This window comes from Mauremys mutica, chromosome 4 (genome assembly GCF_020497125.1).
Source record: "Mauremys mutica isolate MM-2020 ecotype Southern chromosome 4, ASM2049712v1, whole genome shotgun sequence".
Lineage (NCBI taxonomy): Eukaryota > Metazoa > Chordata > Testudines > Geoemydidae > Mauremys > Mauremys mutica.
This window is the reverse complement of record NC_059075.1, coordinates 133,837,457-133,861,725: the sequence shown is the minus strand read 5'-3', so window position 1 is coordinate 133,861,725 and position 24,269 is coordinate 133,837,457. Positions and strand designations below refer to the sequence as shown.

At 46.3% G+C, this 24,269-nt stretch overlaps 1 protein-coding gene across 2 annotated transcripts in view; it reads left to right on the top strand.

Moving 5' to 3' along the window:
* Positions 1 to 24,269, top strand: part of UHRF1BP1 (UHRF1 binding protein 1) — a 66,445-nt gene that overhangs the window by 37,370 nt on the left and 4,806 nt on the right. For both annotated transcript variants that reach the window (XM_045014654.1, XM_045014655.1), the window contains 13 exons: positions 1,702 to 1,879; positions 3,490 to 3,576; positions 4,259 to 4,423; positions 9,898 to 10,052; positions 10,986 to 11,121; positions 11,790 to 11,983; positions 12,792 to 14,347; positions 15,851 to 16,047; positions 18,279 to 18,433; positions 18,539 to 18,689; positions 21,115 to 21,380; positions 22,337 to 22,445; positions 22,994 to 23,109. In XM_045014654.1, the coding sequence (XP_044870589.1) occupies positions 1,702 to 1,879; positions 3,490 to 3,576; positions 4,259 to 4,423; positions 9,898 to 10,052; positions 10,986 to 11,121; positions 11,790 to 11,983; positions 12,792 to 14,347; positions 15,851 to 16,047; positions 18,279 to 18,433; positions 18,539 to 18,689; positions 21,115 to 21,380; positions 22,337 to 22,445; positions 22,994 to 23,109 (3,465 nt within the window). The remainder of the gene's footprint in view (positions 1 to 1,701; positions 1,880 to 3,489; positions 3,577 to 4,258; positions 4,424 to 9,897; positions 10,053 to 10,985; positions 11,122 to 11,789; positions 11,984 to 12,791; positions 14,348 to 15,850; positions 16,048 to 18,278; positions 18,434 to 18,538; positions 18,690 to 21,114; positions 21,381 to 22,336; positions 22,446 to 22,993; positions 23,110 to 24,269) is intronic.

The window sequence follows — 24,269 nt, the reverse complement described above, 5'->3', positions numbered from 1 at the left end:
TGTGAGCACTGGGAGAAGTTCTAAAAGCTTAGCTGATGCAAGGTTAGGCACACATGGGTATGGAGTCACCACTGGGAGAAAAACATGACCTAAAGGCACTGCACCCAACACCAAAAAGCATCAGTGAATATTTTTAAATGGTCATGGGCGAGAATTGATCTGGGGAAAAAGGTGGAAAATTCTGTGATCCTCTAGGCCAGCAGTTCTCAAACTTCATTGCACTGCGACCTTCTTCTGACAATTAAAATTACTACACAACCCCAGGAGGGGGGACTGAAGCCTGAGCTTGCGGAGCCCCGCCACCCCAGGTGGGGGACTAAAGCCCAAGCCCAAGGGCTTCAGTCCCAGGCAGGGGGCCTGTAACCTGAGCCCCGCCACCCAGGGCTTTAGCTTCAACCCTGGGTGGCACTGGGACTTGGGCTTTGGCCCTGGGCAGTGGGGCTCGGGCTTCAGCCCCAGGCCCCAGCAAGTTTAACACCAGTCCTGGCAACCCCATTAAAATCGGGTCATGACCCACTTTTGGGTCACAACCCACAGTTGGAGAACCTCTGCTCTAGGCAGGACTATTACAAGGTGTCAAGGGACCCATAGATTTTGTTTTGGTAATAACAGATAATGAATATACCCTGGAAACAATCTCTTTAGCCTCTGCTAGGTAGTTCCCGTCTCCTACTTCCGTTCTCAAAATAAAAATCTACATGGGGGGGCACTCCAACCTTGTAAAAATTATCGTGATCCAGGGTGTTCAGGGGAGAACACGATCATGCCATTTCAGGATCATTATATTTTCTCCCAGTATCCTGCAAGGGGACTCCCAATGCTCAGAGATGTTTTTTATTGTTCGTTTGCAGCACACAAAGCTTATTTGTATTTCAGAACCTCTAACCAGCAGTTTCTCACACCCTCCTTCTATTGTTAGCCCTTGAACTTCCCCCCTTACCCTCGCAAATGGTTTTTTTTAAAAGAAGTTTTGCAAAATGCTCAGCGGAGTTAAATAACAGAGATGTTTAAATAACTGCTGTAGAGGGAAAGTGAAATTAAGCGGTACAAGGCAAAGGATGAAAGACGTTTTCAGCAGAGATTTGCAAAGAGCCAGAGAGCATGAGGTGAGAAAAGGGATGTTTCTCCAGATAGCAGGAACTGCAGGAGAGACGGTTTTGCAAACAGTGTGGTGAGATAAGGCTAAGAGGAGTTTAAATAATAATGCTAATATTGCCCTTTTCAGCCATAGATTTGAAAGCATTTTCCAAAGATAAGTGAGCATCATTAGTCTAATTTTAGAGATTGGGAAACTGAGGCATGGAGCCTTCCCAAGGTCACACAGCAGAGCTTAGAACAGAACACAGATCTCTTGACTCTCTGTTTCGTATCCTGTCCACTGGACCTTGCTGCCTCCACTGATTATAAATCAATTGATGTCACTGCAATAGAATTAAGCTTTACACAGTCTATGTCTGCAGAAATGGAAGCTCAAGATCAAATTGATAATCATAAGTTCTAGTTGTTCAGTTACGTTTGGCTCTTTCCTTATACATGCAATGTTACAACCACTGGTCAAAGGCCTTTCATTTGGGGAGTGCTGTTCAGGCTCTTCCACAGTGGGGTGTAAACATAGGCTGTTTTCAGTGCACTAGAATCTGCTTCCCTGTTTTCCTTTGATGATGTACTGGTACCTGCAGAACATGTTTCTGTGTATTCTAGACCCCACCACCTGCTCCTAGTGCCCACCAGTCCTGGTCCCAGACATTTGGAGGCAGTCTGAATGCAAACAGCATCAGCCAGTACTTTGAGAAGTATGACATGAAAGAGTCATCCTACCACCTATTCATCTCCCGTCTGGACCTGCACATCTGTGATGACAGCCACACCCAGGAGTCAGGTACCTGACCAAGAGCAGCACTAGGGAGAGCCTGGAGGAGAAAGAAATTAACCAGATCGTGGGGGGCACTTCTTTTTCACGTGTGCACATTCATGTAATTCTGCACTTCTTAGTTCAGTGTTAGCATATCTCAGTGAGGCAGGTGTTAGTGGCTCAGCCTTTGTGGGGTGACACTGTGCTGAGTACCAGGAGACTTGCATGTGTGGTGTAGCTTCTTAGGAGAAGGAGTGGAAGTCCTCTCACTGGCTTGGACAAAGCATTAGAGAATATGCAATAGGGAACAATCTGTCACCGACCAAAGAGGTAGATTAGATGGTCTAATAGCTCATTTCACTTGGTCAGTATGGGATTGTTCCTTACCATTTATTTTCTGGTAATTTAGCTAGCCTAGTTTTAAATGGGCTAGGCAATGGGGCTTCCCCACTTCCCTTGCAAGACCATTCCCCAGTCTCGTAGATCTTTCTGCCAGGAGTGCTTTCCCAGTAATTCAGTTTAAAGTTAGCCTTTCCTGATTTTAATCCCATTCCTCCTAGTTTATCCCAGTGGGAACATACTGCATGATTCCTCTCCCTCCCTGTTTGAAGTAGCATGTGCCCCTCTTCCAGTACCCTGCTCTCCTCACAATCTTGGTTGTTCCTTAGCCAAGCTCTAGATATTTATTTCTATAAATCTTTCCTCATAATTCAATGCCCTCTGATCATTACTGTTGCTTTTCTCTGAACTTGCTCCAGTTTGTCTCCTTTTCTTGTTGCTGAGTTGCCTGGAATTACAGTACACACAGTATTCCAGCTGGACTTTCATCAGAGCCAAATAGAGAGAACAGGCTGGTAATAAACCCTGTGATTTAAAGCCTCAGCATAGGCAGCCCAAAGCTGCGTTGTCCTCTTTATTTTGTTACCATATTGTTGGTTATAGTGGTGAGAACCATAACTGCCAGGGGTGCTCTTCAGTTTTGTGTGTGGTGCACTAGTTTTCTTGATGGCACTAATGGTTAGTCAGTTTCATTCCATTGTCTGTTTCCTGGCCTACCTGATCATGGGAGATGGTGCCAAACCTAAAAGGAGGTATAATGATTGCAGCATCTTACCTTAAAATGATATCCTTCTATATAGCCCCTTTCATGCCATGGGATCCCAAAATACTTTGCAGACTGTACCATATATATATACAGGGATTACTCACACATCACAGAAATGCAGTCACCTCTGGAATGGAATGTGGCAACCATTCAGCAGTGCTTATCAATTCTTTACCAGCCATTCAGGGCAGCGCATGGAGAACACCACTTTATATAGGCAACTGAAACCTCAGGGGAATTTTAAAGAGAGAGAGAGAGAACGTAGTGACTCTAATTAGAATTTAGCCGTGGCCCCAGGTTTGACATCTTCTGGTATAAAAAGGGCTGTGGGATCCTTTATTGAGCAGGATTTTATGTCTCATGTAAAAGAAGGTTCCAGTACCACTTGCAGTACAGTGCTCCCTAACACCGAAGGGAGATGCTGGTACAGTAGTGACTCAGGGAGTTATGCAAAGTTGCTGTGAATTCCCCTCAGTTAGGACTTGGCTTGCACAGCTGATATGCAGATGTTCTTTATTCTGTCTTCCCACAGGCTCCTCAAAACATGGGGTGATGGGAGGTGCAATGCAGCTCACCTTCAGGAGAATGGCTTTTGACTATTATCCCTTCCATTGGACAGGTAAGGGGAGTTTGTTCTTTCCTCATTCATGAAGAGGATAAAAAGAGAGATTATGAGGAAACATGTTGCTACAAGACTGTGGGTTGAAGCAGACTGTGAGGAAGGTTGTGCAGAGAGGTCTTGAGACTTGAATCCTCTTTACAGGGCTAATCCAATTCACTTTTTTGTTGGTGAATGGCACCCTTACCCCTCAGGAGAAAAGGAGCCAGGCTACGAGGAAGGGAACACTGTGCCTTCTGTCATAAAGTCATAAGGTTAAACCCTTGGATCCCCCACCTTTCCTGATGCCTAAGCTCTGGATCTGGTTCCTATATGAGCCTGGTCAGCTTGAAAGGGCTTCAGTGTAAGGGATGAGGCCCAGGAGGAACTCAGTAGTAGTTGTGTGTAACTCAGGACCCCTCACAGTGGGAAAAGGTGGTGGTCTTACAGGGGAGAAATGGCGCCTGCAAAGAAACTCTTGCATCTGGAACCCTCGCAGGCATGGGCAGCTGTGTTGTGAGGAAGCCTGCATTGTTTAACAGGGAGTCATCCAGCCATGCAGTCTTTTATGCGTCAGTGGTGGTCCCAGTTGGAGGAGAGCATTTAAAAGGTGCACCTGTGAGTAGGGGTGCTAAGGGATCGGGTGCTGATCCAAGCCACAAGAACCTCCTCTGAAAAGCCACCTTGTTTATTTGTTCTGCAGGAGACACCTGCAAGCATTGGGTGAAGTACTGTGAGACCATGGAGACTCGGGGACAGTGGGCAAAGAAGCTGGTGAATGAATTTCAAAGCAAGATGGAGAAGCACTGTGAAGAAATGGACACTGGATCCACCAAGACTCCAGGGTCTCCTTTCAAAAAACAACCAGGTAGCACTGTTGGATTAACTTGGGGGTTTTCTTTCAATTGCCTCCACTTTACAAAAGAGATTAACAGACTTACTTACTAGTGATTTGGGCAAAAGATAGTTATCCCTACCACAGGGGTTACTTCCTCTTATTAAAAAAAAAAAAAACTTGTACAATGCAGCAAGGAGTTATCAGTACAAAAATCTGTGGCACATGAAAAATTGCAAATACAGGGACAGAGTAAAATACAATGAACTTAATATCCAAATGAGTGACACATGGACTACTGGACAGATTGCGGTATTCATTTTCATAGCTAGTCCAGGAAACCCCTCTATGGGTACGTCTACACTACAAGACTATTTCGAATCAACTTAATTCGAATTTGTGGAATCGACCTTATGAAGTCGAAGTTGTGTATCCACACTAAATACACTAGTTCGACTGTGTGAGTCCACAGTAACGGGGCCAGTGTCGACTTTGGAAGCGGTGCACTGTGGGAAGCTATCCCACAGTTCCCGCACTCCCCGCTGCCCATTGGAATCCTGGGATTTCCCCCCAATGCATGCTGGGGGGAAAAATGTGTCGAGGGTGGTTTTGGGTAACTGTCATCATTGAACCGTCAATCACGCCCTCCCTCCCTGAAAGCGCGTGCGGGCAATCTGTTCGTGCACTTTTCTGCTCAGTGACAGCGCGGGCGCCACAGCACTTTGAGCACGGATCCCGCTGCAGTTATGGCCGTTGTCAACTCCTCGCACCTTATCGTCCACCTCTTCCACAGTCAGCTGCTGAGAAATAGGGCTACTTTTCAATGGTGCTGCGAGCACTGGTAGACCATGGGGGACGTTTTACCAACATCAACGTCGGGTGGCCAGGCAAAGTTCATGACGTGTGTGTTTTCAGGAACTCTGGTCTGTTTAGACGCCTGCAGGAAGGTAGTTTCTTCCAGGACCACAAAATAAGTCTTGGGGATGTGCAGATGCCTATAGTGATCGTCGGGGACCCAGCCTACCCGCTAATGCCCTGGCTCGTGAAGCCCTATGCAGGCGCCTTGCACAGCGACAAGGAACTCTTCAAGTACCAGCGAGCAGTGAGCAGCGTGACCTGTGACTGTTCAGTTTCTTTACAGAGAAGCTGAAGCTGCCCCTGTTTCTTTACCAAGTGACTGTTGACTAGCATCTGCAGTTACATACCCCGCCCACCCCGCTTCCCCAACTTCCAACACACGTTTAAAAATAAAATACATGTTCCACTGTAACTTTACAAAGATTTCTTTATTGATGACTTTGCGTTACAGGGTTGAAACTGGGACACGGACTGTGCTGGGTAGGGTGTGCTGTGATGTAAAGACCGCCTGTAAACTCGAGGAATGACAGGCTCCTGCTCCCAGAGCAGTCTGCAGTGCCGGACTGGATGTTTCAACGGAGCCTGCCATCCCTCCTTTTTGGGACTCTGTGTGCGTGGGCTATGTGGCCTTTTGGCGGGGGAGGACGGATACAGATTCCTCTGTTGCGTGGCTCTGTGGTCCAGGACAGGGACCGTTGCATGAGATCTGTAACCCCCCTCCCCCGCTACAAAGTCACGTACCCCCCCACCCACACAGAACCTGCAAACCACCTCCCATACTGACCAGGGTGCGTACTGACTGCAGTGTGTGTGTGACCTGCTGCTGATCCTGCCCCCATGTCTGTACCCTGGTAAAGGTGATTGTCCTGTCAAATTACCAACCCCCTTCCCCCCCTTCAAACACAGTCTCCTCTAAAAGAACATGACGGAAACAGTAATTAACAGAAAAGTATTTTTTATTATCAACTAGACAGTTAGGGGATGAAACTGGGATGGGGGCTTGGGTGAGGCGGGAAGGAAAGGACTTTTCAAAATTTAGGGTATGAGAGCTTTTGGGTACTTGAGCACTCTGCTGGGGTGCAGTGACAGTTTACACGGTCTCTGGCGCCCCTCCTTCTGGTTATTTTGGGTGAGTGGGGTATGGGACTTTGTGGCGGGGGAGGGCGGTTGCAGATACACTGCAGGGGGGCTCTGTCCTCCTGCCGGAGGTCCTGCAGAACATGCACAAGGCGCAGGAGCATGTCCTTTTGCTCTCTTATTAGTCCAAGCAGCGTTTGAGTCGCCTGCTTGTCTTCCTCACGCCACCTCTCCTCCCGTTCGCTGTGTGAGCGCTGGTACAGAGAGAGGGTCTCCCTCCACTGGCTCTGCTGGTCCGCGTCGTCTCGGGAGCACCCCATAAGTTCAGCGAACATCTCGTCCCGTGTCTTTTTATTTCGCCGCCTAATCTTTGCCAGCCTCTGTGAGGGGGATGCTGTGGCGGGTCTGGAGACAGTCCAAGCTGTGTGATGGGAAAAAGGGAGTGAATTCCTTGCCAAGATACATTTTTGCGAAGAATGAACACAGTGTAGTCTGTCTCTGTGAATTCTGGGTTGAGATCCCAGTGCCTGATGGGGCAAAAACCATTTTCGCGGGTGGTTCTGGGTAAATGTCGTCAGTCATCCCTTCCTCCGGGAAAGCTACAGCAGACAATCATTTCAAGCCCGTTTTCCCTGGATTGCCCTGGCAGACGCCACAGCGTGGAAACCATGGAGCCTGTTTTGCCTTTTGTGCCTGTCACCGTATGTGTACTAGATGCCGCTGACAGAGGCAGTCCAGCAGCGCTACACAGCAGCATGCTTTTGCTTTTGCATGACAGCAGAGATGGTTACCAGCCATATTGTACCATCTACCACACCATAAATTGGTAATAAGATGGGTATGGTTAGCAGTCCTTTTGCACTGCACCATTTGCTGCTGTCATAAGTGCCCCTGGCTGCTCTTAGCCAGGGGCGCAAAAGCCAAAATTGGGAATGACTCCCTGAGTCAATCCCTCCTTTTTGGTATCTAAAAATAGAATCAGTCCTGCCTAGAATATGGGCAAGTGTCCTAGAGAACCACTGTATCAGAGAACCAGAGAGCACAGCTGCTCTGTGTCAGATCCTGCATAGATTATGAGCTGTATGCTATTCACAGGGGGTGCTCCTGCAACAACCCCACCTGTTGATTCCATTCTTCCCCAGCCTTCCTGGGCTACCATAGCATTGTCCCCCCACTTGTGTGATGAAGTAATAAAGAATGCAGGAATAAGACACAGTGACTTGTTAGTGAGAAATGAGTGGAAGGCAGCCTCCAGTTACTATGATAGTTCAGATAGGACATTAAGGAGTGTGGAGGAGAGGAGCCCAGCATCCTGCTGCTAGTCCAGGGGCAACTGAATCTTTTCTTTACACATGAAGGGTGGGGGCTGATGAAGCTCAGCCCCCTGTTGCTATGATGACGATGGTTATCAGCCATATTGTACCATCTACCAGGAAAAATTAGGGCCAGGCGCCTTTGATCGACCTAACGGATGGTAGTCTGCATAGTTACCAGTCCTTTTGCACTGCCCCATGTGCCAATAGGCTCATGATGATGACGGATACCAGTCGTATTGTACCATCAGCCATCCATAGCGTGGGGGGAGCAAGGATGTTGGTGTTGAGTGCTGCACCATCGCGTCTATCTGCAGCATTCAGTAAAGATAGGGTGACATGTAAAAGAGTCAAGAGAGGATTGTTTTCCCTTTCACTTCTGGGGGTGGTTGGGGGGCTGCGTAAATTGCCGAGCTATGCCCTGACCCACCGCGGACACTGTTTTTGACCCTAGAAGCATTTGGAGCTCAGCCAAGAATGCAAATCCTTTTCGGAGACAGCAGGAACTGTGGGATACTTTGCGTCCTCGGTCCCCCCTCCTTCCATGAGCGTCCATTTGATTCTTTGGCTTTCCGTTACGCTCGTCACGCAGCTGCGTGCTGAGTCTCTGCTATGCCGTCTGTCCGGAGATTTTTTAAAAATACTTTGGACCAGGCGTAACATTACAGTAATTCCCCTAATTAGATGCAGGAGTCTCCGAGCGAGATCACCCTGAGGACGGCCACTGAAGGAGATAGAGAGCGCATGCTGCGTGAAAGCCAGCACAAACCAGGGCCCTACGCAACCGTGCTCGGGGAGGCAATGCTCCCTGAGTACCTCATGAAAGCCTCGCGCGGAAAAGTGTGCTACCACGGAGCACACAATAAGACAGCTCTCCCCAGGAACCTCCTGCGGAGGCTTTTCGATTACCTCCAGGAGAGCTTCGTGGAGATCTCCCAGGAGGATTTCTGTTCTATCCCCATATATAGAGAGACCTCCTTTTCACATACTTCAGATTCCTGTTATATTAAGAATAAAAGTTTACATGGTTAAAGCACTTACCGACTGCTCCTTCCCCTGATTCAGGATCCGGGTTAATGGCCAGGGAGGGTTGGTAGGGGATCTCCATGACGGTGATGAAGAGATCCTGGCTGTCGGGGAAACCAGCGTTGTAAGCGCTGTCGCCTGCCTCGTCCTCCAGAAACCCTTCCTCATCTTCCCCGTCCGCGAACATCGCCGAGGAACTGGCCGTCGACACTGTCCCATCGTCAGAGTCCATGGTCACTGGTGGGGCAGTGGTGGCAGGCTCCGTAGCGTCCGTTTGCCGCTTTGATTTTTTGGTAGCCTTGTCTGGGGTCCTTGATTTTCACGCGGCGCTGCCTTGCATCCCGGCTGTATCCTCTGTCTCTCATGGCTTTGGAGACCTTCTCGTAGGTCTTTGCATTCCGTTTTTTGGAGCGCAGCTCCGAAAGCACAGACTCCTCGCCCCTCTCTCCGATCAGATCCAAGAGTTCCCGGTCAGTCTATGCTGGGTCCCTCTTTCTATTCAGAGATTACATGAACTCCTCTGCTGGAGAGCTCTGCATCACTGCCGGTGCTGCTGAGCTCGCCCTGATGTCCACCCACGAAATGAGATTCTAACTGTCCAGACAGGAAAAGGAATTCAAATTTTCCCGGGACTTTTCCTGTGTGGCTGGTCAGAGCATCTGAGCTCGGACTGCTGTCCAGAGCGTCAACAGAGTGGTGCAGTGTGGGATAGCTCCCGGAGCTAGTAAGTTCGATTTGCATCCACACCTAGTCTAATTCGACATAGCCATGTCGAATTTAGCGCTACTCCCCTCGTCGGGGTGGAGTACCGAATTCGAACTAAAGAGCCCTTTAGGTCGAATTAAATGGCTTCCTGGTGTGGACGGGTGCACGGTTAATTCGAATTAACGCTGCTAAATTCGAATTAAAGTCCTAGTGTAGACCAGGCCTATGTTTGAATGTATATGAAGCTGTCTGAGTGCCACAGAATCCTTGAGTCCTTGCTGCAGAATTTAGGCTGATTTTGCCACAGAGTACACAGATCTTTGACTGTATTCTTTCCTCATAAACCCTAAGCTTTCATTATTTACTTTTGCCCATTTGTATCCAACTCTGGGTCCATTATTTCTAACCAATAAACACATGTGCCTACTAAAGACCACTTGTGGGTTTGATGTTTAACAGCTCCAACTGATTGCTAAGGAGATGAATTAAATTGTGGCTGATGTGATTTTTAAACTTTTTTCCCCCCAGACATTTTGTCCAGTCCTCACAAAAGCCCCCCAGAGAGAGGCTGCCTCCAAACACGTGCACCTCCTGCAAGCTTACCGCAGCTTCGGCACCCTTCGTGGAACCGTCTGCGATCCAGCTGCGTGGTAGTCCGAGTGGATGACTTGGACATTCATCAGGTGGGGAGGAGGCTCTCATACATTGTTGAAATTACAATCTTAGTTTTGGAACAAAGTATTTCATCTGATACCATGTTAAACCACAAAGCACAAAAAAACCTAGTGTGCAACCAGAACCAAACAAGGCTCTGTAGCTGCAGCATTCACTGGTCCTGGCAGGCCTCTCTTAGATACTGCTCATATCTTCTGAACCAAACAGGGGCTCAAAAGAACCCCAAAACTCAAAGCAAATTGCAGCCAAAACTGCTGTTTCTGTTGAAGCTCACACTACAAAGCTGGGGCGGCTTTCCCTGCACACCTTGATCAACCCCTAGCCCAGCTCTGAGCAAATGATGTTTTATGTATTTGAGAATTTAATGAGCATGGGAGAGGGTTTCTTAGTAAGTGTCTTCACTGACAGCAACATAAGAATTGCCAGGCTGGATCAGACCCAAGATCTGTCTAGTCCAGAATCCTGTTTCTGACAGTGTGACCAATACCAGATGCTTCAGAAAACTTTACGCACTATCTATCTTTCACACCCCTCTTGTAAACCCTGCAGAGTTTCGAGAGAGTGAGATGGATTCTATTCTGCCGTGTTGGTCTCAGGATCTGAGAGAGACAAGGTGGGTAAGGCAGTATCTTTTATTGGACCAACTTCTGTCCCTTCAACCAACAGAAGTTGCTCCACTAAAAGATATTACTTCACCCACCTGGTCTCTATCAATAGAATTGTCCATTAACTTCTGATTGCCACATCTTGTATTGGTGGTGATGCAGGAGGCACAAAGATTCAAAGCTCCCTGCTGGATTTTCAGATCCTGGTTTGAGTTGGCGGTGCTTGCATTTGATGCAGGAATGAATCTTTGAGAGAGGATGAATATGGGAAACAGTGATGCTATATGAACAGTCACTTTTCTAACTGCAGTGCAACTACTTGTCTTTGTTGTTCAGGTTTCTACAGCTGGTCAGCAGAGTAAGAAACCTTCCACCTTGCTTTCCTGCAGCAGGAAATCCCTTCCAGACCAGGTCTCTGCAATTCATATCGAGTTCACAGAGTATTACTTCCCAGACAATCAGGCATTTCCAGGTAATGCAATAAGGTTAGCACCTCACTTGGTGAACTTCCTAAGGAACCAACCCATCTTTAACGCTCCTGATGCATAATCACCTTACAGCTAGTAGGGAGTCAGTTTCTCTGCATCTCTGTTCTTGTTTAGTCTCCTGATGTTCCTCTCTCTCTCTCTCTGTATATGTTGATTTTTTGCACTCTTCTGGAATCCTGGGTAAATTCCCCCTAGGAGGGAGGATTAAATTTGTGTGACAATAATTTGCCCGCATGCTTACTGAAAATAAGTTTCTGTCCAAGTCTTGGGGTTCTGGTTCTTTCTTTTGCACTAGTGCAGGAATCAGGAGAATCTGAGTTCTGTTCCTGGATCTACCATTCACTCACTGTGTGAACTTGGCTGAGTCACTTTGCCTTTGTGCCTCAGTTTCTTCCTCTGATATAAGGATCTGTCTCACAGGGGTGTTGTGCAGCTTAATTCATGTCCTTAAAGCACTTTAAGATCCTTGAATATGAGACAACCTTACCAGTGCACAGTATTACAGTAGTGTATGGTCTCTTCCCCTGCCACCCTAATGTTCTCAGACTGTGGTGAATACTGAATGCTTTCTCCAAAGGCTTTAGCTAGCCATGCTCAAACCACTTCAGCTTCTTTGAGTCACCATTAATTGTCCCTTTCTCATCCTCTCCAGTTCCAGGCCCAAACCTGTACCTGCAGCTGAATGGCCTGATGTTTACTCTGGATGCAGCGAGCATGCTCTGGGCGAATCTCTTCTTCCTAGATCTCTATCGCAGCCTGGAGCAGTTCAAAGCCATTTACAAGCTGGAGGACTCGGGAAAGCGGGATGAGCACGTTGATGTCCGACTGGATGGCTTTAGGCTGAAGGTACCATTCACTTCCTTCTTGCCCTAGTCTGCAGTGATTTCCTGCTCCTTTTCTTGAAGATAAAATAGTGAGAGACCAAGGTACAATGGCAGCCCAGAATGAGAGGAGAATGAAAACTCCACCTTTCTAGACTGGCCCCTATGGCTGTTAATTTCTATTTGTGATCTGTGGATGGAAGAACACATGCTTAGAGCCAGCCTGGAGCGAGCAGGAAAGTTGATGCTTAAGAGGAGGGATGCATGGCTAAAGGGTGTAGTATATTGAGTCTTTCTCCTCTAGGTTGCCAATTCAAAGACAGCTAAAGCAGTAGTAATTGAAAGTTGTTGCTGTCTGATGGCTGTTTGGCCTATATAAATGAGTTGGCGAGTCTCACACCAGTGCCCAGTGGACAAATGTCCACAGCACTGAAATCCTACTGCTTTGGCGCTGGCTAGCCTTGTTGTTGGCAGTCTTGGCAGGCAGGCTAAGGCCCAAATGGGCCTTGGAGACAAAATGCCCTTCTCTCCCCTAGAGGTGGGTCCTTCCAGATGTGGGCACATGGGTGGAGGCAGGGTGGGATAAACTTCTAATGCTGGTGCCCAAGCTGTGGTTAGTAAATAAAGGACTTCAGTCACTGGTGCTATTGGGCTGGCACCTTTTCACCTTTCAGAACAAAATACACTTTAAAAAACCAGTTGTTCTGAATGTATGTCATTCTCAGAATATGTGCTAGGAGTGATAGCACAGATATCACTGTGCTAAGTGCAATATACTTTCCTGGAATGGGGTGCTAATCTCTCCCCTTCGTATTTATTCCCCCTCACTGAAGCTAAGCATCCCGGTGGAGAAGAAAGTAACTGATCATCGGGACCGTCCCAAGGCCCTCTCCATTCACACCTCAGAGATGACTGCCACCAACTCACGCTACGACCCTCACTGCAGCTGCTCAGCCCTCCAGAACATCTTTCGCAGATTTGCCAATTCAGAGTTCTTCCACTCCACCTACACCCAGTTCCCAAAGTCTCAGGACAACTTCAGCATCCTCCACACCCTCTTCCTACGCCACGCATATCAGGTGGAAACCAGAGCCCAGAAATGCACCGGCTTTGCCCATTCAACTTGGAGGACCTCTGCTTCTGAAGACCTGTGGTCTGTTTACTTCACCCAGGTCTCCCTGGACTTTGAGGGGGCTGAGAGTTCAAAGGGCAGAGCCCTTAACTTTATTGACCCTTTCCCCCTCTCCATTTGGGCTTGCCTTCCCAAGAGATGGGAGCAAGCTCAGGTGTCCAAGCTGCAGGCCTCTGCTGCCTCAGAATTGAAAATCAAGCCTTCTGCTAGCTTTAGTAATCATGCCAAATACCAGGACCGTACCAGAGAGCCTGGGCTCTGCCAAAGATCAAAGACTGAGCAGGACCTGAAAAGCATTAACAAGGTCCCGGAGGCAAAGGACATCTTGGGAGAATGTGACTGTGATGATGGCAGAGAGGATGCTCACGAGATGGAAGCCTCTGCCGATATTCATGTGCTTGCGTACTCGACCGCTCATGTGAAAATGCGTCTCAACCATTACCAATACCTGGTGCTGCTCAGGATGAAAGAAATTTTGCAGACACTGCAGGAGCAGTTGGCCCAAGATACACAGGAATTGACCGGCTCTCCCTTAGAACCCGTGACTGCATGCATGGGCATCATGTTCAACAGTGCCGAAATGGCCCTGCTCATGCATCCCATCCCAGGCTCTGGCTCAGAAGCTAGGTCCATGGACTCTGATACAACGAGCCTGATAGAATCTGAGCTCTCACCATCAGACAGCAGGGAGGGGCTGGCTACTGAAGAGAAGGAGCTGAAATCAGATGCCAGGTCAGAGAAGGAAGCGAGCAGTCCCTCAAAAGTCCTGGAAGACAGCGGGATTGAAAACACGGATGTGAGCATGACCGTGTTGCAAGAGAGACTGCCAGGATCCTTGAGTGATGGAGCTCTGGGATCAGCTGACACAGCAGATCCACAGAGCAAGAGCATGGCAGAGAAGGGACCAGTTGAGGAAGCACATGAAGCTGTAGAAACCCTGGATACAGGGAGACTGAGCGAGCCCAGAAGCCACTCTCAAACCCCTCTTGCCCTTTCTTCCAGCCAGTCCTCAGAGGCACCACCATTAGAGAGCAGAGACATCACTCTCAAGGAGCAGGCAGAACTCATCCCCTTGAAGAACCTAGATGTAGAATTATCAAGTGCGCTGCATATGACTAAGGATGCCACTAAGGAAGCCCTGCACGTGACCATGGACCTCACAAAGGAAGCCATGTCTATAACTAAAGACGCTTTCAGCCTGAGCCGGGAGAAGATGGCTTCTACCATGCAGAAAATGCTCTCTCTACCCCCAACCAAGTGAGTGATTTCTCCTCTCGCTGTTCCGAACAGCAACAGCAAAGCTGAGGTTGGGGTGGAGTTTAACAGTGACACATCCACATTTCCTCTCCCCTTTAGAAGTCCATCTTTCCCTCTGAGTCTGAATGATCGTTAAAACTGCAGGCCATTCACTTTCTGGGAAGGGGCAAAATTTTGGCTGACTGCTTCCTTTCTCTTGCTAGTGGTTTGGATCCAAGATCCTACACGTCCCATAGTCTCTAGCACCTTTCATTGCTGTAATGTAGCCACTTCTGGGATGGAGGGCAGCATACAATTTGCTGTGCAGTCGTAGGAGGGAATTTTGGCCAAGGATGCCTGGGCAAATCCGTATTCTTTTTTTAAAGGTTTCATGATTTTAATGTTTAAGAGAAGGCAGGACCTTGCTTCTTAATGTCTCATCTGAAACACTGGCACATAGTAAACTGTGTCGTATATTGTAGATGCTGCTGCAAAAATTCGAACCTATGCTTCCAGGTAGTGTAGATAAATCCATTATCTGTTCTGTTCAATGTAGGTTCTTTATACTGCACTTATCACGGTAGTATCTGAGCATCTTCTAGTAGTGCATTAAATGACATGGCTAAGTCTATCAGGTGTTGTATGGTTAGACCCCTAACCATCCCCTCCTGCCAGGGTAAGCCCACTTCTCCCTTCTCACTATTCCTGTGACTTTCTCTCTGTCCCCCGTATGAAGGGGGTGCAAGATGTTAAGACATATCACCAGATAAGAGTCTTTCCTGAGGACTGGATGGCTTAAGGGATATCGGAACCTTTCACTTCTTTGTTATCAGTGTAGTGCAACCCAGGTTGTCCATGACCTAAAATTCTGACCAACCGACAGGTTTTTAATTGCCTTTGGGATGGGTTGGTGATTCCCAGTTCAGTTCTTAGTGAGCTGGTGTCTACAGCTGGTTTTGTTCCAATCATTCTTCCCAAGGTTATACAGAGAGCTGGGGACTAGGGTGGCTGGGATAGTGCAGGGAGTTGGTAATGCGACTCGGAGCCTTTCATCTCCAGGTTGCTAGTTCAATCCTAGCTCAAGTTACCTGATGGCTGTTTAGTAGCCTTGGTGAAAGGTCTGGGTAGATCTCAGTCTGAGTCCCTGTAGACAGGTGTCCACACAAGCCACTATCAGCTTGAATATAACAGGTCCGCATGCTGGAAGATACAGAAGAGAAGACATGAACTGAAGTCCTAAATTTTCTTTCTCCTGCAGAGGTGGCCCCTCCGGGAGAGGACTGAGATGCCTGGATAGGACATTGCAGGAAGCTTGCACTGTCACTGTCTCTGTCTCTGCTGTGGATAAATAGGATTACATTTTCTGTTTCACTCTGCTTTGCCCACCATTCCATCCCTGACAATTCTAAATGAAGCCACAAGCTGTGCTGATAACATTGTATTGTTTAATATAGAAACAGTGTAACTGTGATAATGAATTTAGTGCCTGAAGGCTAAGCTGTCTGTTTCTGTGTGTTTTGGTAGGGAGCCTGTGTCTAAAGTTGAAGAGGGCGCAGCAACCCCTATGGGCGGCGGCAGCAGCCGAATGCATTTCTTCTCCTTGAAGAGGACTGCATCCCAGCATTCCTTTGATGCCACCTCCCTAGATGGGAACTGCCCTGAGGACAGGCTGTCTGTGGACAGTGATGGCAGTGATGGCTTCGTGATGCTCATGGACCCTGGTAACTAGAACTGCCTGTATGCTTTCTTCCATTATTAGTTCACACAGCCAAATTAATCTCTGATGTAGCTAATGGAGTGATGTATACGCACGGAGTGATGTATACTATACCACTGTGTCTGTCTCTAACTGATCCTGTCCATTACTTACTCCTGGGCCGTCCACCCAGTATGGATCTCTCCAATACTGCTTTTTGAGATGCCTTCTCTATGAAAGAAGCTGTAGGGCAAGTACAGTCTAAGAGAACCCTGCTTGTATCTGTATGGTATGGTCACTGGCACACTCAAAATGTGGAGTTAGCTCTAGAGAGGGGTTAAAACATGGAACTGGGACTTTGGAGATCTGGATTCTATTCCCAGCTCTGCCACAATCTTGTTCCATGACTGTGGGCTAGTCACGTCCTCTGTTTCCTCATCTGTAAAATGGGAGGGATAGTTACCTATCTCGCTGGGAAGTTAAGAGGCTTGATTCATTAATCATAGGGCTGGAAGGGACCTCGAGAGGTCATCTAGTCCAGTCCCCTGCACTCATGGCAGGACTAAGTATTATCTAAACCACCCCTGACAGGTATGTATCTAACCTGCTCTTAAAAATTTCCAGTGATGGAGATTCCACAACCTCCGTAGGCAATTTATTCCAGTGCTTAACCATCCTGACAGTTAGGAAGTTTTTCCTAATGTCCAACCTAGACCTCCCTTGCTGCAATTTAAGCCCATTGCTTCGTGTCCTGTCCTCAGAGGTTAAGAAGAACAGTTCTTCTCCCTCCTCCTTGTAACAGCCTTTTATGTACTTGAAAACTGTTATCATGTCCCGTCAGTTTTCTCTTCTCTAGACTAAACAAACCCAAATTTTTAAATCTTCCCTCATAGGTCATGTTTTCTAGACCTTTAATCATTTTTGTTGCTCTTCTCTGGACTTCCTCCAATTTGTCCACATCTTTCCTGAAATGTGGCACCCAGAACTGGACATAATACTCCAGTTGAGGCCTAATGAATGTAGAGTAGAGCTGAAGAATTACTTCTCCTGTCTTGCTTACAACACTTCTGCTAATACATCCCAAAACGATGTTTGCTTTTTTTGCAACAGTGTTACACTGTTGACTCATATTTAGCTTGTGGTCCACTATGACCCCCAGATCCCTTTCTGCCGCACTCCTTCCTAGGCTGTCATTTCCCATTTTGTATGTGTCCAACTGATTGTTCCTTCCCAAATGGAGTACTGTGCATTTGTCCTTATTGAATTTCATTCTGTTTACTTCAGACTATTTCTCCAGTTTGTCCAGATCATTTTGAATTTTAATCCTATCCACCAAAGCACTTGCAACCCTCCTAGTTTGGTATCATCCGCAAACTTTAGAAGTGTACTCTCTATACCATTATCTAAATCATTGATGAAGATATTGAACAGAATCGGACCCAGAACTGATCCCTGCGGGACCCCACTCGTTATGCCCTTCCAGCATGACTGTGAATCACTGATAACTACTTTCTGGGAACGGTTTTCCAGCCAGGTTTGCACCCACCTTATAGTAGCTCCATCTAAGTTGTATTTCTCTAGTTTATTTATGAGAAGGTCATGCAAGAGAATATGAAAAGTTTTACTAAATCAAGATATATATATATAATATATATATATATAACATCCTTCTCTTCAAAGCCCTCCATGGGTGGGCCCAGACTACCTGAGGGCTCACTCTGCATGGTCATAACCTCCCATAATGGGTATGCTCCTCTAGAACAGTGGGAGTGCTAACTTTGAGATTGACTGCAAGAGGCAGCCCCGGGGCAGCTGGTCTGTGACTGTACATATCACTATTGGGAAGAATCAGAATGACCATGAATCTCGGGACCTGCAGAACACAATATTCAGAACCCACTTCTTTAACCTACCATTCCCCCAAATAAATAAACTTAAATATAACAAAAATACACAGCCCTTCTGGGTTTCAGAAGAGGATGTGGTGGAGAGAAGGACAGAAGCATAATCCTTTTGTATTCATGTTAGAATTCTAAGGCACTTGGATATTACAGTGATTAGTGGTATAGAAGTACATTGGTAGGTGGAATATTTGTAAAGTTGCTGTAGAAGGGCAAAGTGTGGTGTTGAGGATTACAATAAATGTGTCATTTGAACTTTCTATCTTTTAAATTAAATCAGTCCAAGGTGCTTTTGATGGTTTTCAGGAAGGTGGCAAAGTGGAACTGTATCTGAGTATTCATAATCTGTTTTCAGAGCATAGCCTGGATTCCCTCACCCCAGGACAACTTCTTCAGGACCTTCATGATGCAGGCAGCAGAGCAAGCCCAATGGTAGAAGATGAGGATAGAGGGACGCCTGACATGAACAGCTCAGCTTCTCAGAGTGGAGAAGACCCTAGCCTTCAGCTGGTCAGATTTCTTTCCTCCCTCTCCCTAAAGTCTTTCTTTAAAGGAACCTCGCAAAGGAGGCAATGTAGCTATTTTGACAAGTGGTACTGTGACTTGCTGTTTCAGGTCTCTGTTCTGGTGCTGAAAATGAGTGAGGTGAACTGCGGGATAGAGGCAAAAGGCGATGATCTGTCACTTGCTGTACAAGTTATGGAGGTTACTCTAGAGCAATTGGGCAATATTGGAATGTGGCAGTATCTACAAAGCAGCTGTGTGGGTAAGATGCTGGCCTTTGGACCTGTGTGGGTAAGATGCTGGCTTTGAAACCAGAGCATCAGGCACTGGCTGTTATTAGGGAGCCATGAACTGTAAATATTGTTTTCAGTGTTCATGTGCAGTAACAATGTCTGTGAAATGTTAACAATATTGAGAGCCTCTGTCTCAGTGGTTCAAATCCAGTGTCCAAAAGTTGCTTCCATGGCTGTTTTGGTGGCTCTCAGTTCCCAGTGGACAGGTGGCCACATCACGCTCCCTCCACCACAATTGATTCACTTGTTATATCCAAACAGAATAAAGTCTAAATCAGTGATAGATACTTGTGCTTTAAAAGAGCCAATTCCACAATGTTGAGAACAATCATAAGACAAATCAGCTGGGAGAAAGAGTTTAAACAGAAATATATGAATAATAATTGGGAAGTCTTTAAGAACATTTCACTACATGCGGCAAAAGCCACAATTCCATTCTCAGGGGTGGCTGCACTGGTTGAAAAAACAACCTCGTTTAGAGGAGAAATGAAAGCAGCTATAAAATATTTTGTGAGGGGTGTATGTATAAATAGAAAGCAGAAGCTAGGAACTGAAGAAAAGTGATAAGGGAAGAAAAATGACACAAGAAGAAATCTATGGCCAGCAGAGCTAAGGACAATAAGGACTTTTTCAAGTATATTAGGAATAGAAAGAAATGTAATAATGCTATTGGTCCATTCCTATATGGAAAAATTGTCAATAATAATGCATAAAAGGAAAAAATATTAAATAAATGTATGTTTTATAGTTGGGGAAAAGACAGATGATATAGTTACACCATATGATGATGAAATACTGTCCTTTCCACCAGTAACTAAGGAGGATATTTAAACAGCAGCTATTTAAAGCTAGACATTTTAAAATCAGCAGGTTCAAATAACTTGCATCCAAGAGTTTTAAAAGAACTGGCAGTGGAACTCACCGGACTATAATGTTGATTTTTTTAAATAAGTCTTGAAACATTGGGGAAGTTTCAGAGAACTAAAAGAAAGCTAACGTTTTGCCAATATTTAAGAAGAGTAAACAGGTTGACCTAGGTAATTATAGGTCAGCCACTGATTCTGGGCAAAATAATGGAGTGGATGATAAAGAGCTTGATGAAGAAAGAATTAAAGTAGAGTAATGTAATTAATGCCAATCAATATGGCTTTATGGAAAATAGATCTTGTCAAACTAACCTGGTATCTTTTTTTAATGAGATTACAAGTTTGGTTGATAATGGTAATAGTGTTGTACTATCCTTGGACTTTTGTATGACATTTAACTTGGTACAAATTCAGACTAAAATAAGGTGCAAATTTTTAACAGTGAGTGTAATTAACCATTGGAACAATTTACCAAGGGTCGTGGTGGATTCTCCATCACTTGCAAGTTTAAAATCAAGATGAGGTGTTTTTCTAAAAGACATGCTCTAGTTCAAACAAGAATCGATGCAGGGTCCTGTTATGCAGGTCAGACTAGATGATCACAGTGGTCCCTTCCAGCTTTATAACACTAGTGGGGCCCCTTGTTGGTAGCCTCAGTCGAGAAATCAAGGATTGAATTGGCCTTGGAGACTGAACTTCTGCATCATGCCTAAAGGTGGCTCTGTCTAGGTCAGATAGTGACCTCCTGGGCTAAAAGCACTGTGGAGCAGGGACTTTGTCTCTACAGTGCCTACCGCAATGGGGACCCGGTTCCTAGATGCTATAGTAATGCGTATAATGAATAATGCTTACAGAAGCTATTGTGGGGAAGCTTGCCCTGCTGCTCCTGATGCTGTTATCTGTGCTGTGGATAAACAGATATCTTCAGAATACACTGCATTTAATCTGGGATGTTTCACCAGCACTGAGTTCAATCTTAGAAATCTTTAAAAGAAAGAAAGAGTAGCAATTACTGTGCTAGTGATACCCCCTGATAGCGATACACCCTTTTGTCACTAGGGGGCATAATAAAATTACATAGTATTCAATTGGAATGCAAAAGCCTCCTGTCTTGTACAAAAGGTCCCTAATTAGGGGGGTGGAGTTCTGCTCGCTACATGTAAGATTCTAGGTGCTGTGAAGTAAACCTAAGTCCTCAAGAACACTGAAACCGTCTGGAGCTGACATAGCAGAGGGGTGAGTTTGGGGGCTCATGTGACTGCCACTGAGGGGGCCAATTGTGTTGGTGGATTCTGTGATGTGGACACTTGTCTGTTTGAAAATTGGACTCAAACTCGTTTCACATAGGACAGAAGGGGCGGTTCTGACACCAGTCAGGACTCTTGATCACTACCGTCATGGACTGGATTTCATCCAGTGGCTGAGCAATGAAAGGCTTTATAGGCTGTATGTCTCCTAAAGGCCTATAGCCTACGGCCAATACCATCCAGCCCCCCCCCACCCCTATGATTTTCTTCTGTGCCTCTAGGGGATCCAAGCGTAGAGAAGCCCTTAAACACAGAAGCTAATCAGACCCAGCCAGAAGTGTGCTTACGTCTTGAAATAGGACCGAGCGCCACTGTGCACTCACCTCTGGCTGTCCAGAATGGGTTCCTTCACATCCTGATCCACAGCTATGGTGCAGAGCTCCTGATGTCCTCTCTCACCAACCTGGGACCCTTCCTTGAGGACGAAGTGGTACCCGAGGTGATTCCCATGAAGATAGAAATTGTGGATGCCAAGATTACACTGAAGGTGTGTTCGTGTGTGCATTGGCAGGGAAAAGTGGGTATCCAGGGCTCAGCTGTAGTAAGGTTCTACCAGGGAAAGAGAACTGTGGCTGTCTGGAGAGGTGCCATTTCCTTAATAAAGTGTGCAGAATGGTTCTCTACCCTTTCCTCTGCCTCTTAAAAACGACCTTAATGGTGAAGAGGTAGCTCCTTGGAATCGTAGTGTAATGGTTTGACCATGGGGAATGTGAATGGGAGTCTGAAACTCCTGGGTTCTCTTCCCAGTTTCGCCAGTGACGTGCTTTGCAGTGTCAGGAAACTCACTCAACCCCTTTGTGCCGCTCTTCTCATCCATAAAATGGGGGCAATGATTCTGACCCTTTTTTGTGAAGCCCTTAGAAATCTACAGGAGGAAAGAGTTGCATAAAAGCTGGGTGGTGGTAGTATTATTGCCACTTACTCAGTGAAAGAGGGCACCTGGTGCAGAGAGATGTCTGATAACCCACCTGTAACCAGCCATGTGTCTTTGTCATACTCCATACGACCATTACATGCCCCTTCCTTTGGTCTGTATCTCCTCACACAAGCATGGGCTAGGCTTACTGTGAAGCAGCAGGGCCATCTGCAGATTAAGTGCCAATATTGATGAATTTTGACGGAAGTTTGAATCTGAGACATGCAAGATAGTAACTATGAGATGTGGCCTTCAGGGGGTTTGTGGTGAGAGACTGACCCGGGTCATCTTCAGGGATGTGACTGAATTCCCTTTTGCTACCTGGGAAGGCTTTCTGCAAAGATAACTAAGGCTTACATGCAGCCCTTGTGCAAAGCCATTCTCTTCTGTTTAACGGTCAGCCCTGGATGGAATCGGAAAATGCCAGAAGCAGTAACATGGCTACTGTGAGGACTTGAGAGGAAATCTTTTGCTGCATTGAACATGGAGTTGTACATGGTAACTGATAATTTTTGTTTGTTTTGCAGGATGACAGCCCTCGGGTGTACCCTACCTCTCCTGGCACCATCCCCATAACCTTGGCGGTGGATCATATTGTTGTGAAGCGCAGCGATGATGGAGTATTCTCTGTAACAGGTCAGTAAAGTAGAGAAGCCTGGATCCCCCTTCTTTCACCACCGTTACTGGAGACTAGAACACCCTGCAGTGATTCCTGCTGGTAGAGACTGGAACTGAAATATGCCTCTGCTGTGGGAGGCTAGATCTGGAGTATCTGATCAGCGTCCATTGTTCCCTTATTCTCTGCAACCGCTTCTGCTGGAACAGGCTAAGAATATTATGTCCCCTATAAAAGCACCCCTCTCCTACAATACTCCGATATTCTCATAAGCATCCACTCCTACTGGTGTAGCTTCTTGCTTGTTCACAAACTTTTGTTTGAGATTATAAAATAGAAGCTCAAGGCAACATTGGTGTAATCGTTAAAATAGGACTGGAGGTTTCTTTGGTTCTGGTTGTCATTGTCACTGACTTGTGAAGCCCGAGCAAGTGACTTTTTGTGTTTCAGTATGGGCATTTTTAAAATGGGGATAATACTCATGTCTGTACAGCACTTTTGAGACCCTTTTATGAAAAGTACTTCATGGCATAAGTGCACATATTAGTATTTCTGTGTTCCTTTCCAGCTGCACAAAAGGAGGGACTATCTTTACAGAAGAAGCCTGAGCAAGGTCTGAAGGAAAAGAAGGTCCCATTAAAGAGACTCTTGGCAGTCCCAACAGGAGCAGTACATGAACTACAGGTAAGCCATTTCTGCATGTTTCCTTCCAGACAAATAGGCAATAGGCAATAGCTTGTGTCCCAGACAGCTGGCTGCAGACGAGAAAACACAGGGTTGGGAAATGTAAGGCCTATACATGCATGTCTCTTTCCTTATCTAGGGTGTTTATAGACAGGAAGCCCTAGTGTTCTCTTGTGAGAGCAGTCAGGATTCAGTTCCCATCCCACCTTTCACACTCAACCCGGAATCAAGAGCAATGCCTGCATCACCCTGCAGCAAACTCTCCTGATCACTTTCATGAACATTGTTTTCTGAGGGGATCCATCTTTCAGCCACCTATCCAATCCCTGAATGGAAGATGTTCTTTCCCATGCGGGAACTTTTAGAAAATAGCTCATAAGCAACCACAGAATGAGTCCTAGTCCTATAGACATGAGAATTTCCTGATAACATGGAGCCTTCTGCTTAATTCACTCACTGTTTAATTTAATCTTCCATTTAATTTGATCCAAACATCTGGAACCCAAATAATTTTATATCGCAAACAAGCAAAAACAACCTCCACTTTTTATTGCCCTTCCTTCACCCAGGCATTACTAGATGATCTTATCATTGGCTACTGAAAAATGTGCTGAGGGCAGCACTGTGGTCTAGTGGATGAAGTGCTGAATTAGGATTCAGGAGACCTGGCTCTGCCATTGGCCTGCTGGGTGACCTTGGGCAAGTCACTTCTCCACTCTGTGCCTCTATTTTCCCTCCCACTCTTTGCCTCATCTATTTAGATTGTAATCTGTTCGGGGCAGGGACTGTCTCTGATTGTGTGTGTGTGTGTGTGTGTGTGTGTGTGTGTGTGTAGCACCTTGCACAATGGATTAGTGATCACAACTAGAACCCCTAGATGGTACAGTAATACAATAATAGTGATTAATTTCCTGATCCTACTGAAGTCAGTGGGAGCAGGATCGAGGCCTAAATTCTGAATGAAAGAATAACACAGCTCAAGGGAGACCCATAAATAAACATGATTGTCCAAGACATTGTTGACATTAGCCTTGCCATATGCTGTGAAGCTGTGAGAGGGATTCTGAGGGCCATATGTATAATAAGACCAATAGGTAGCTTCAGTCAAGGAGGCAGAAACAGATGTGACTGAATTAAGGGGAGGTTCCTGGTGTCCTTAC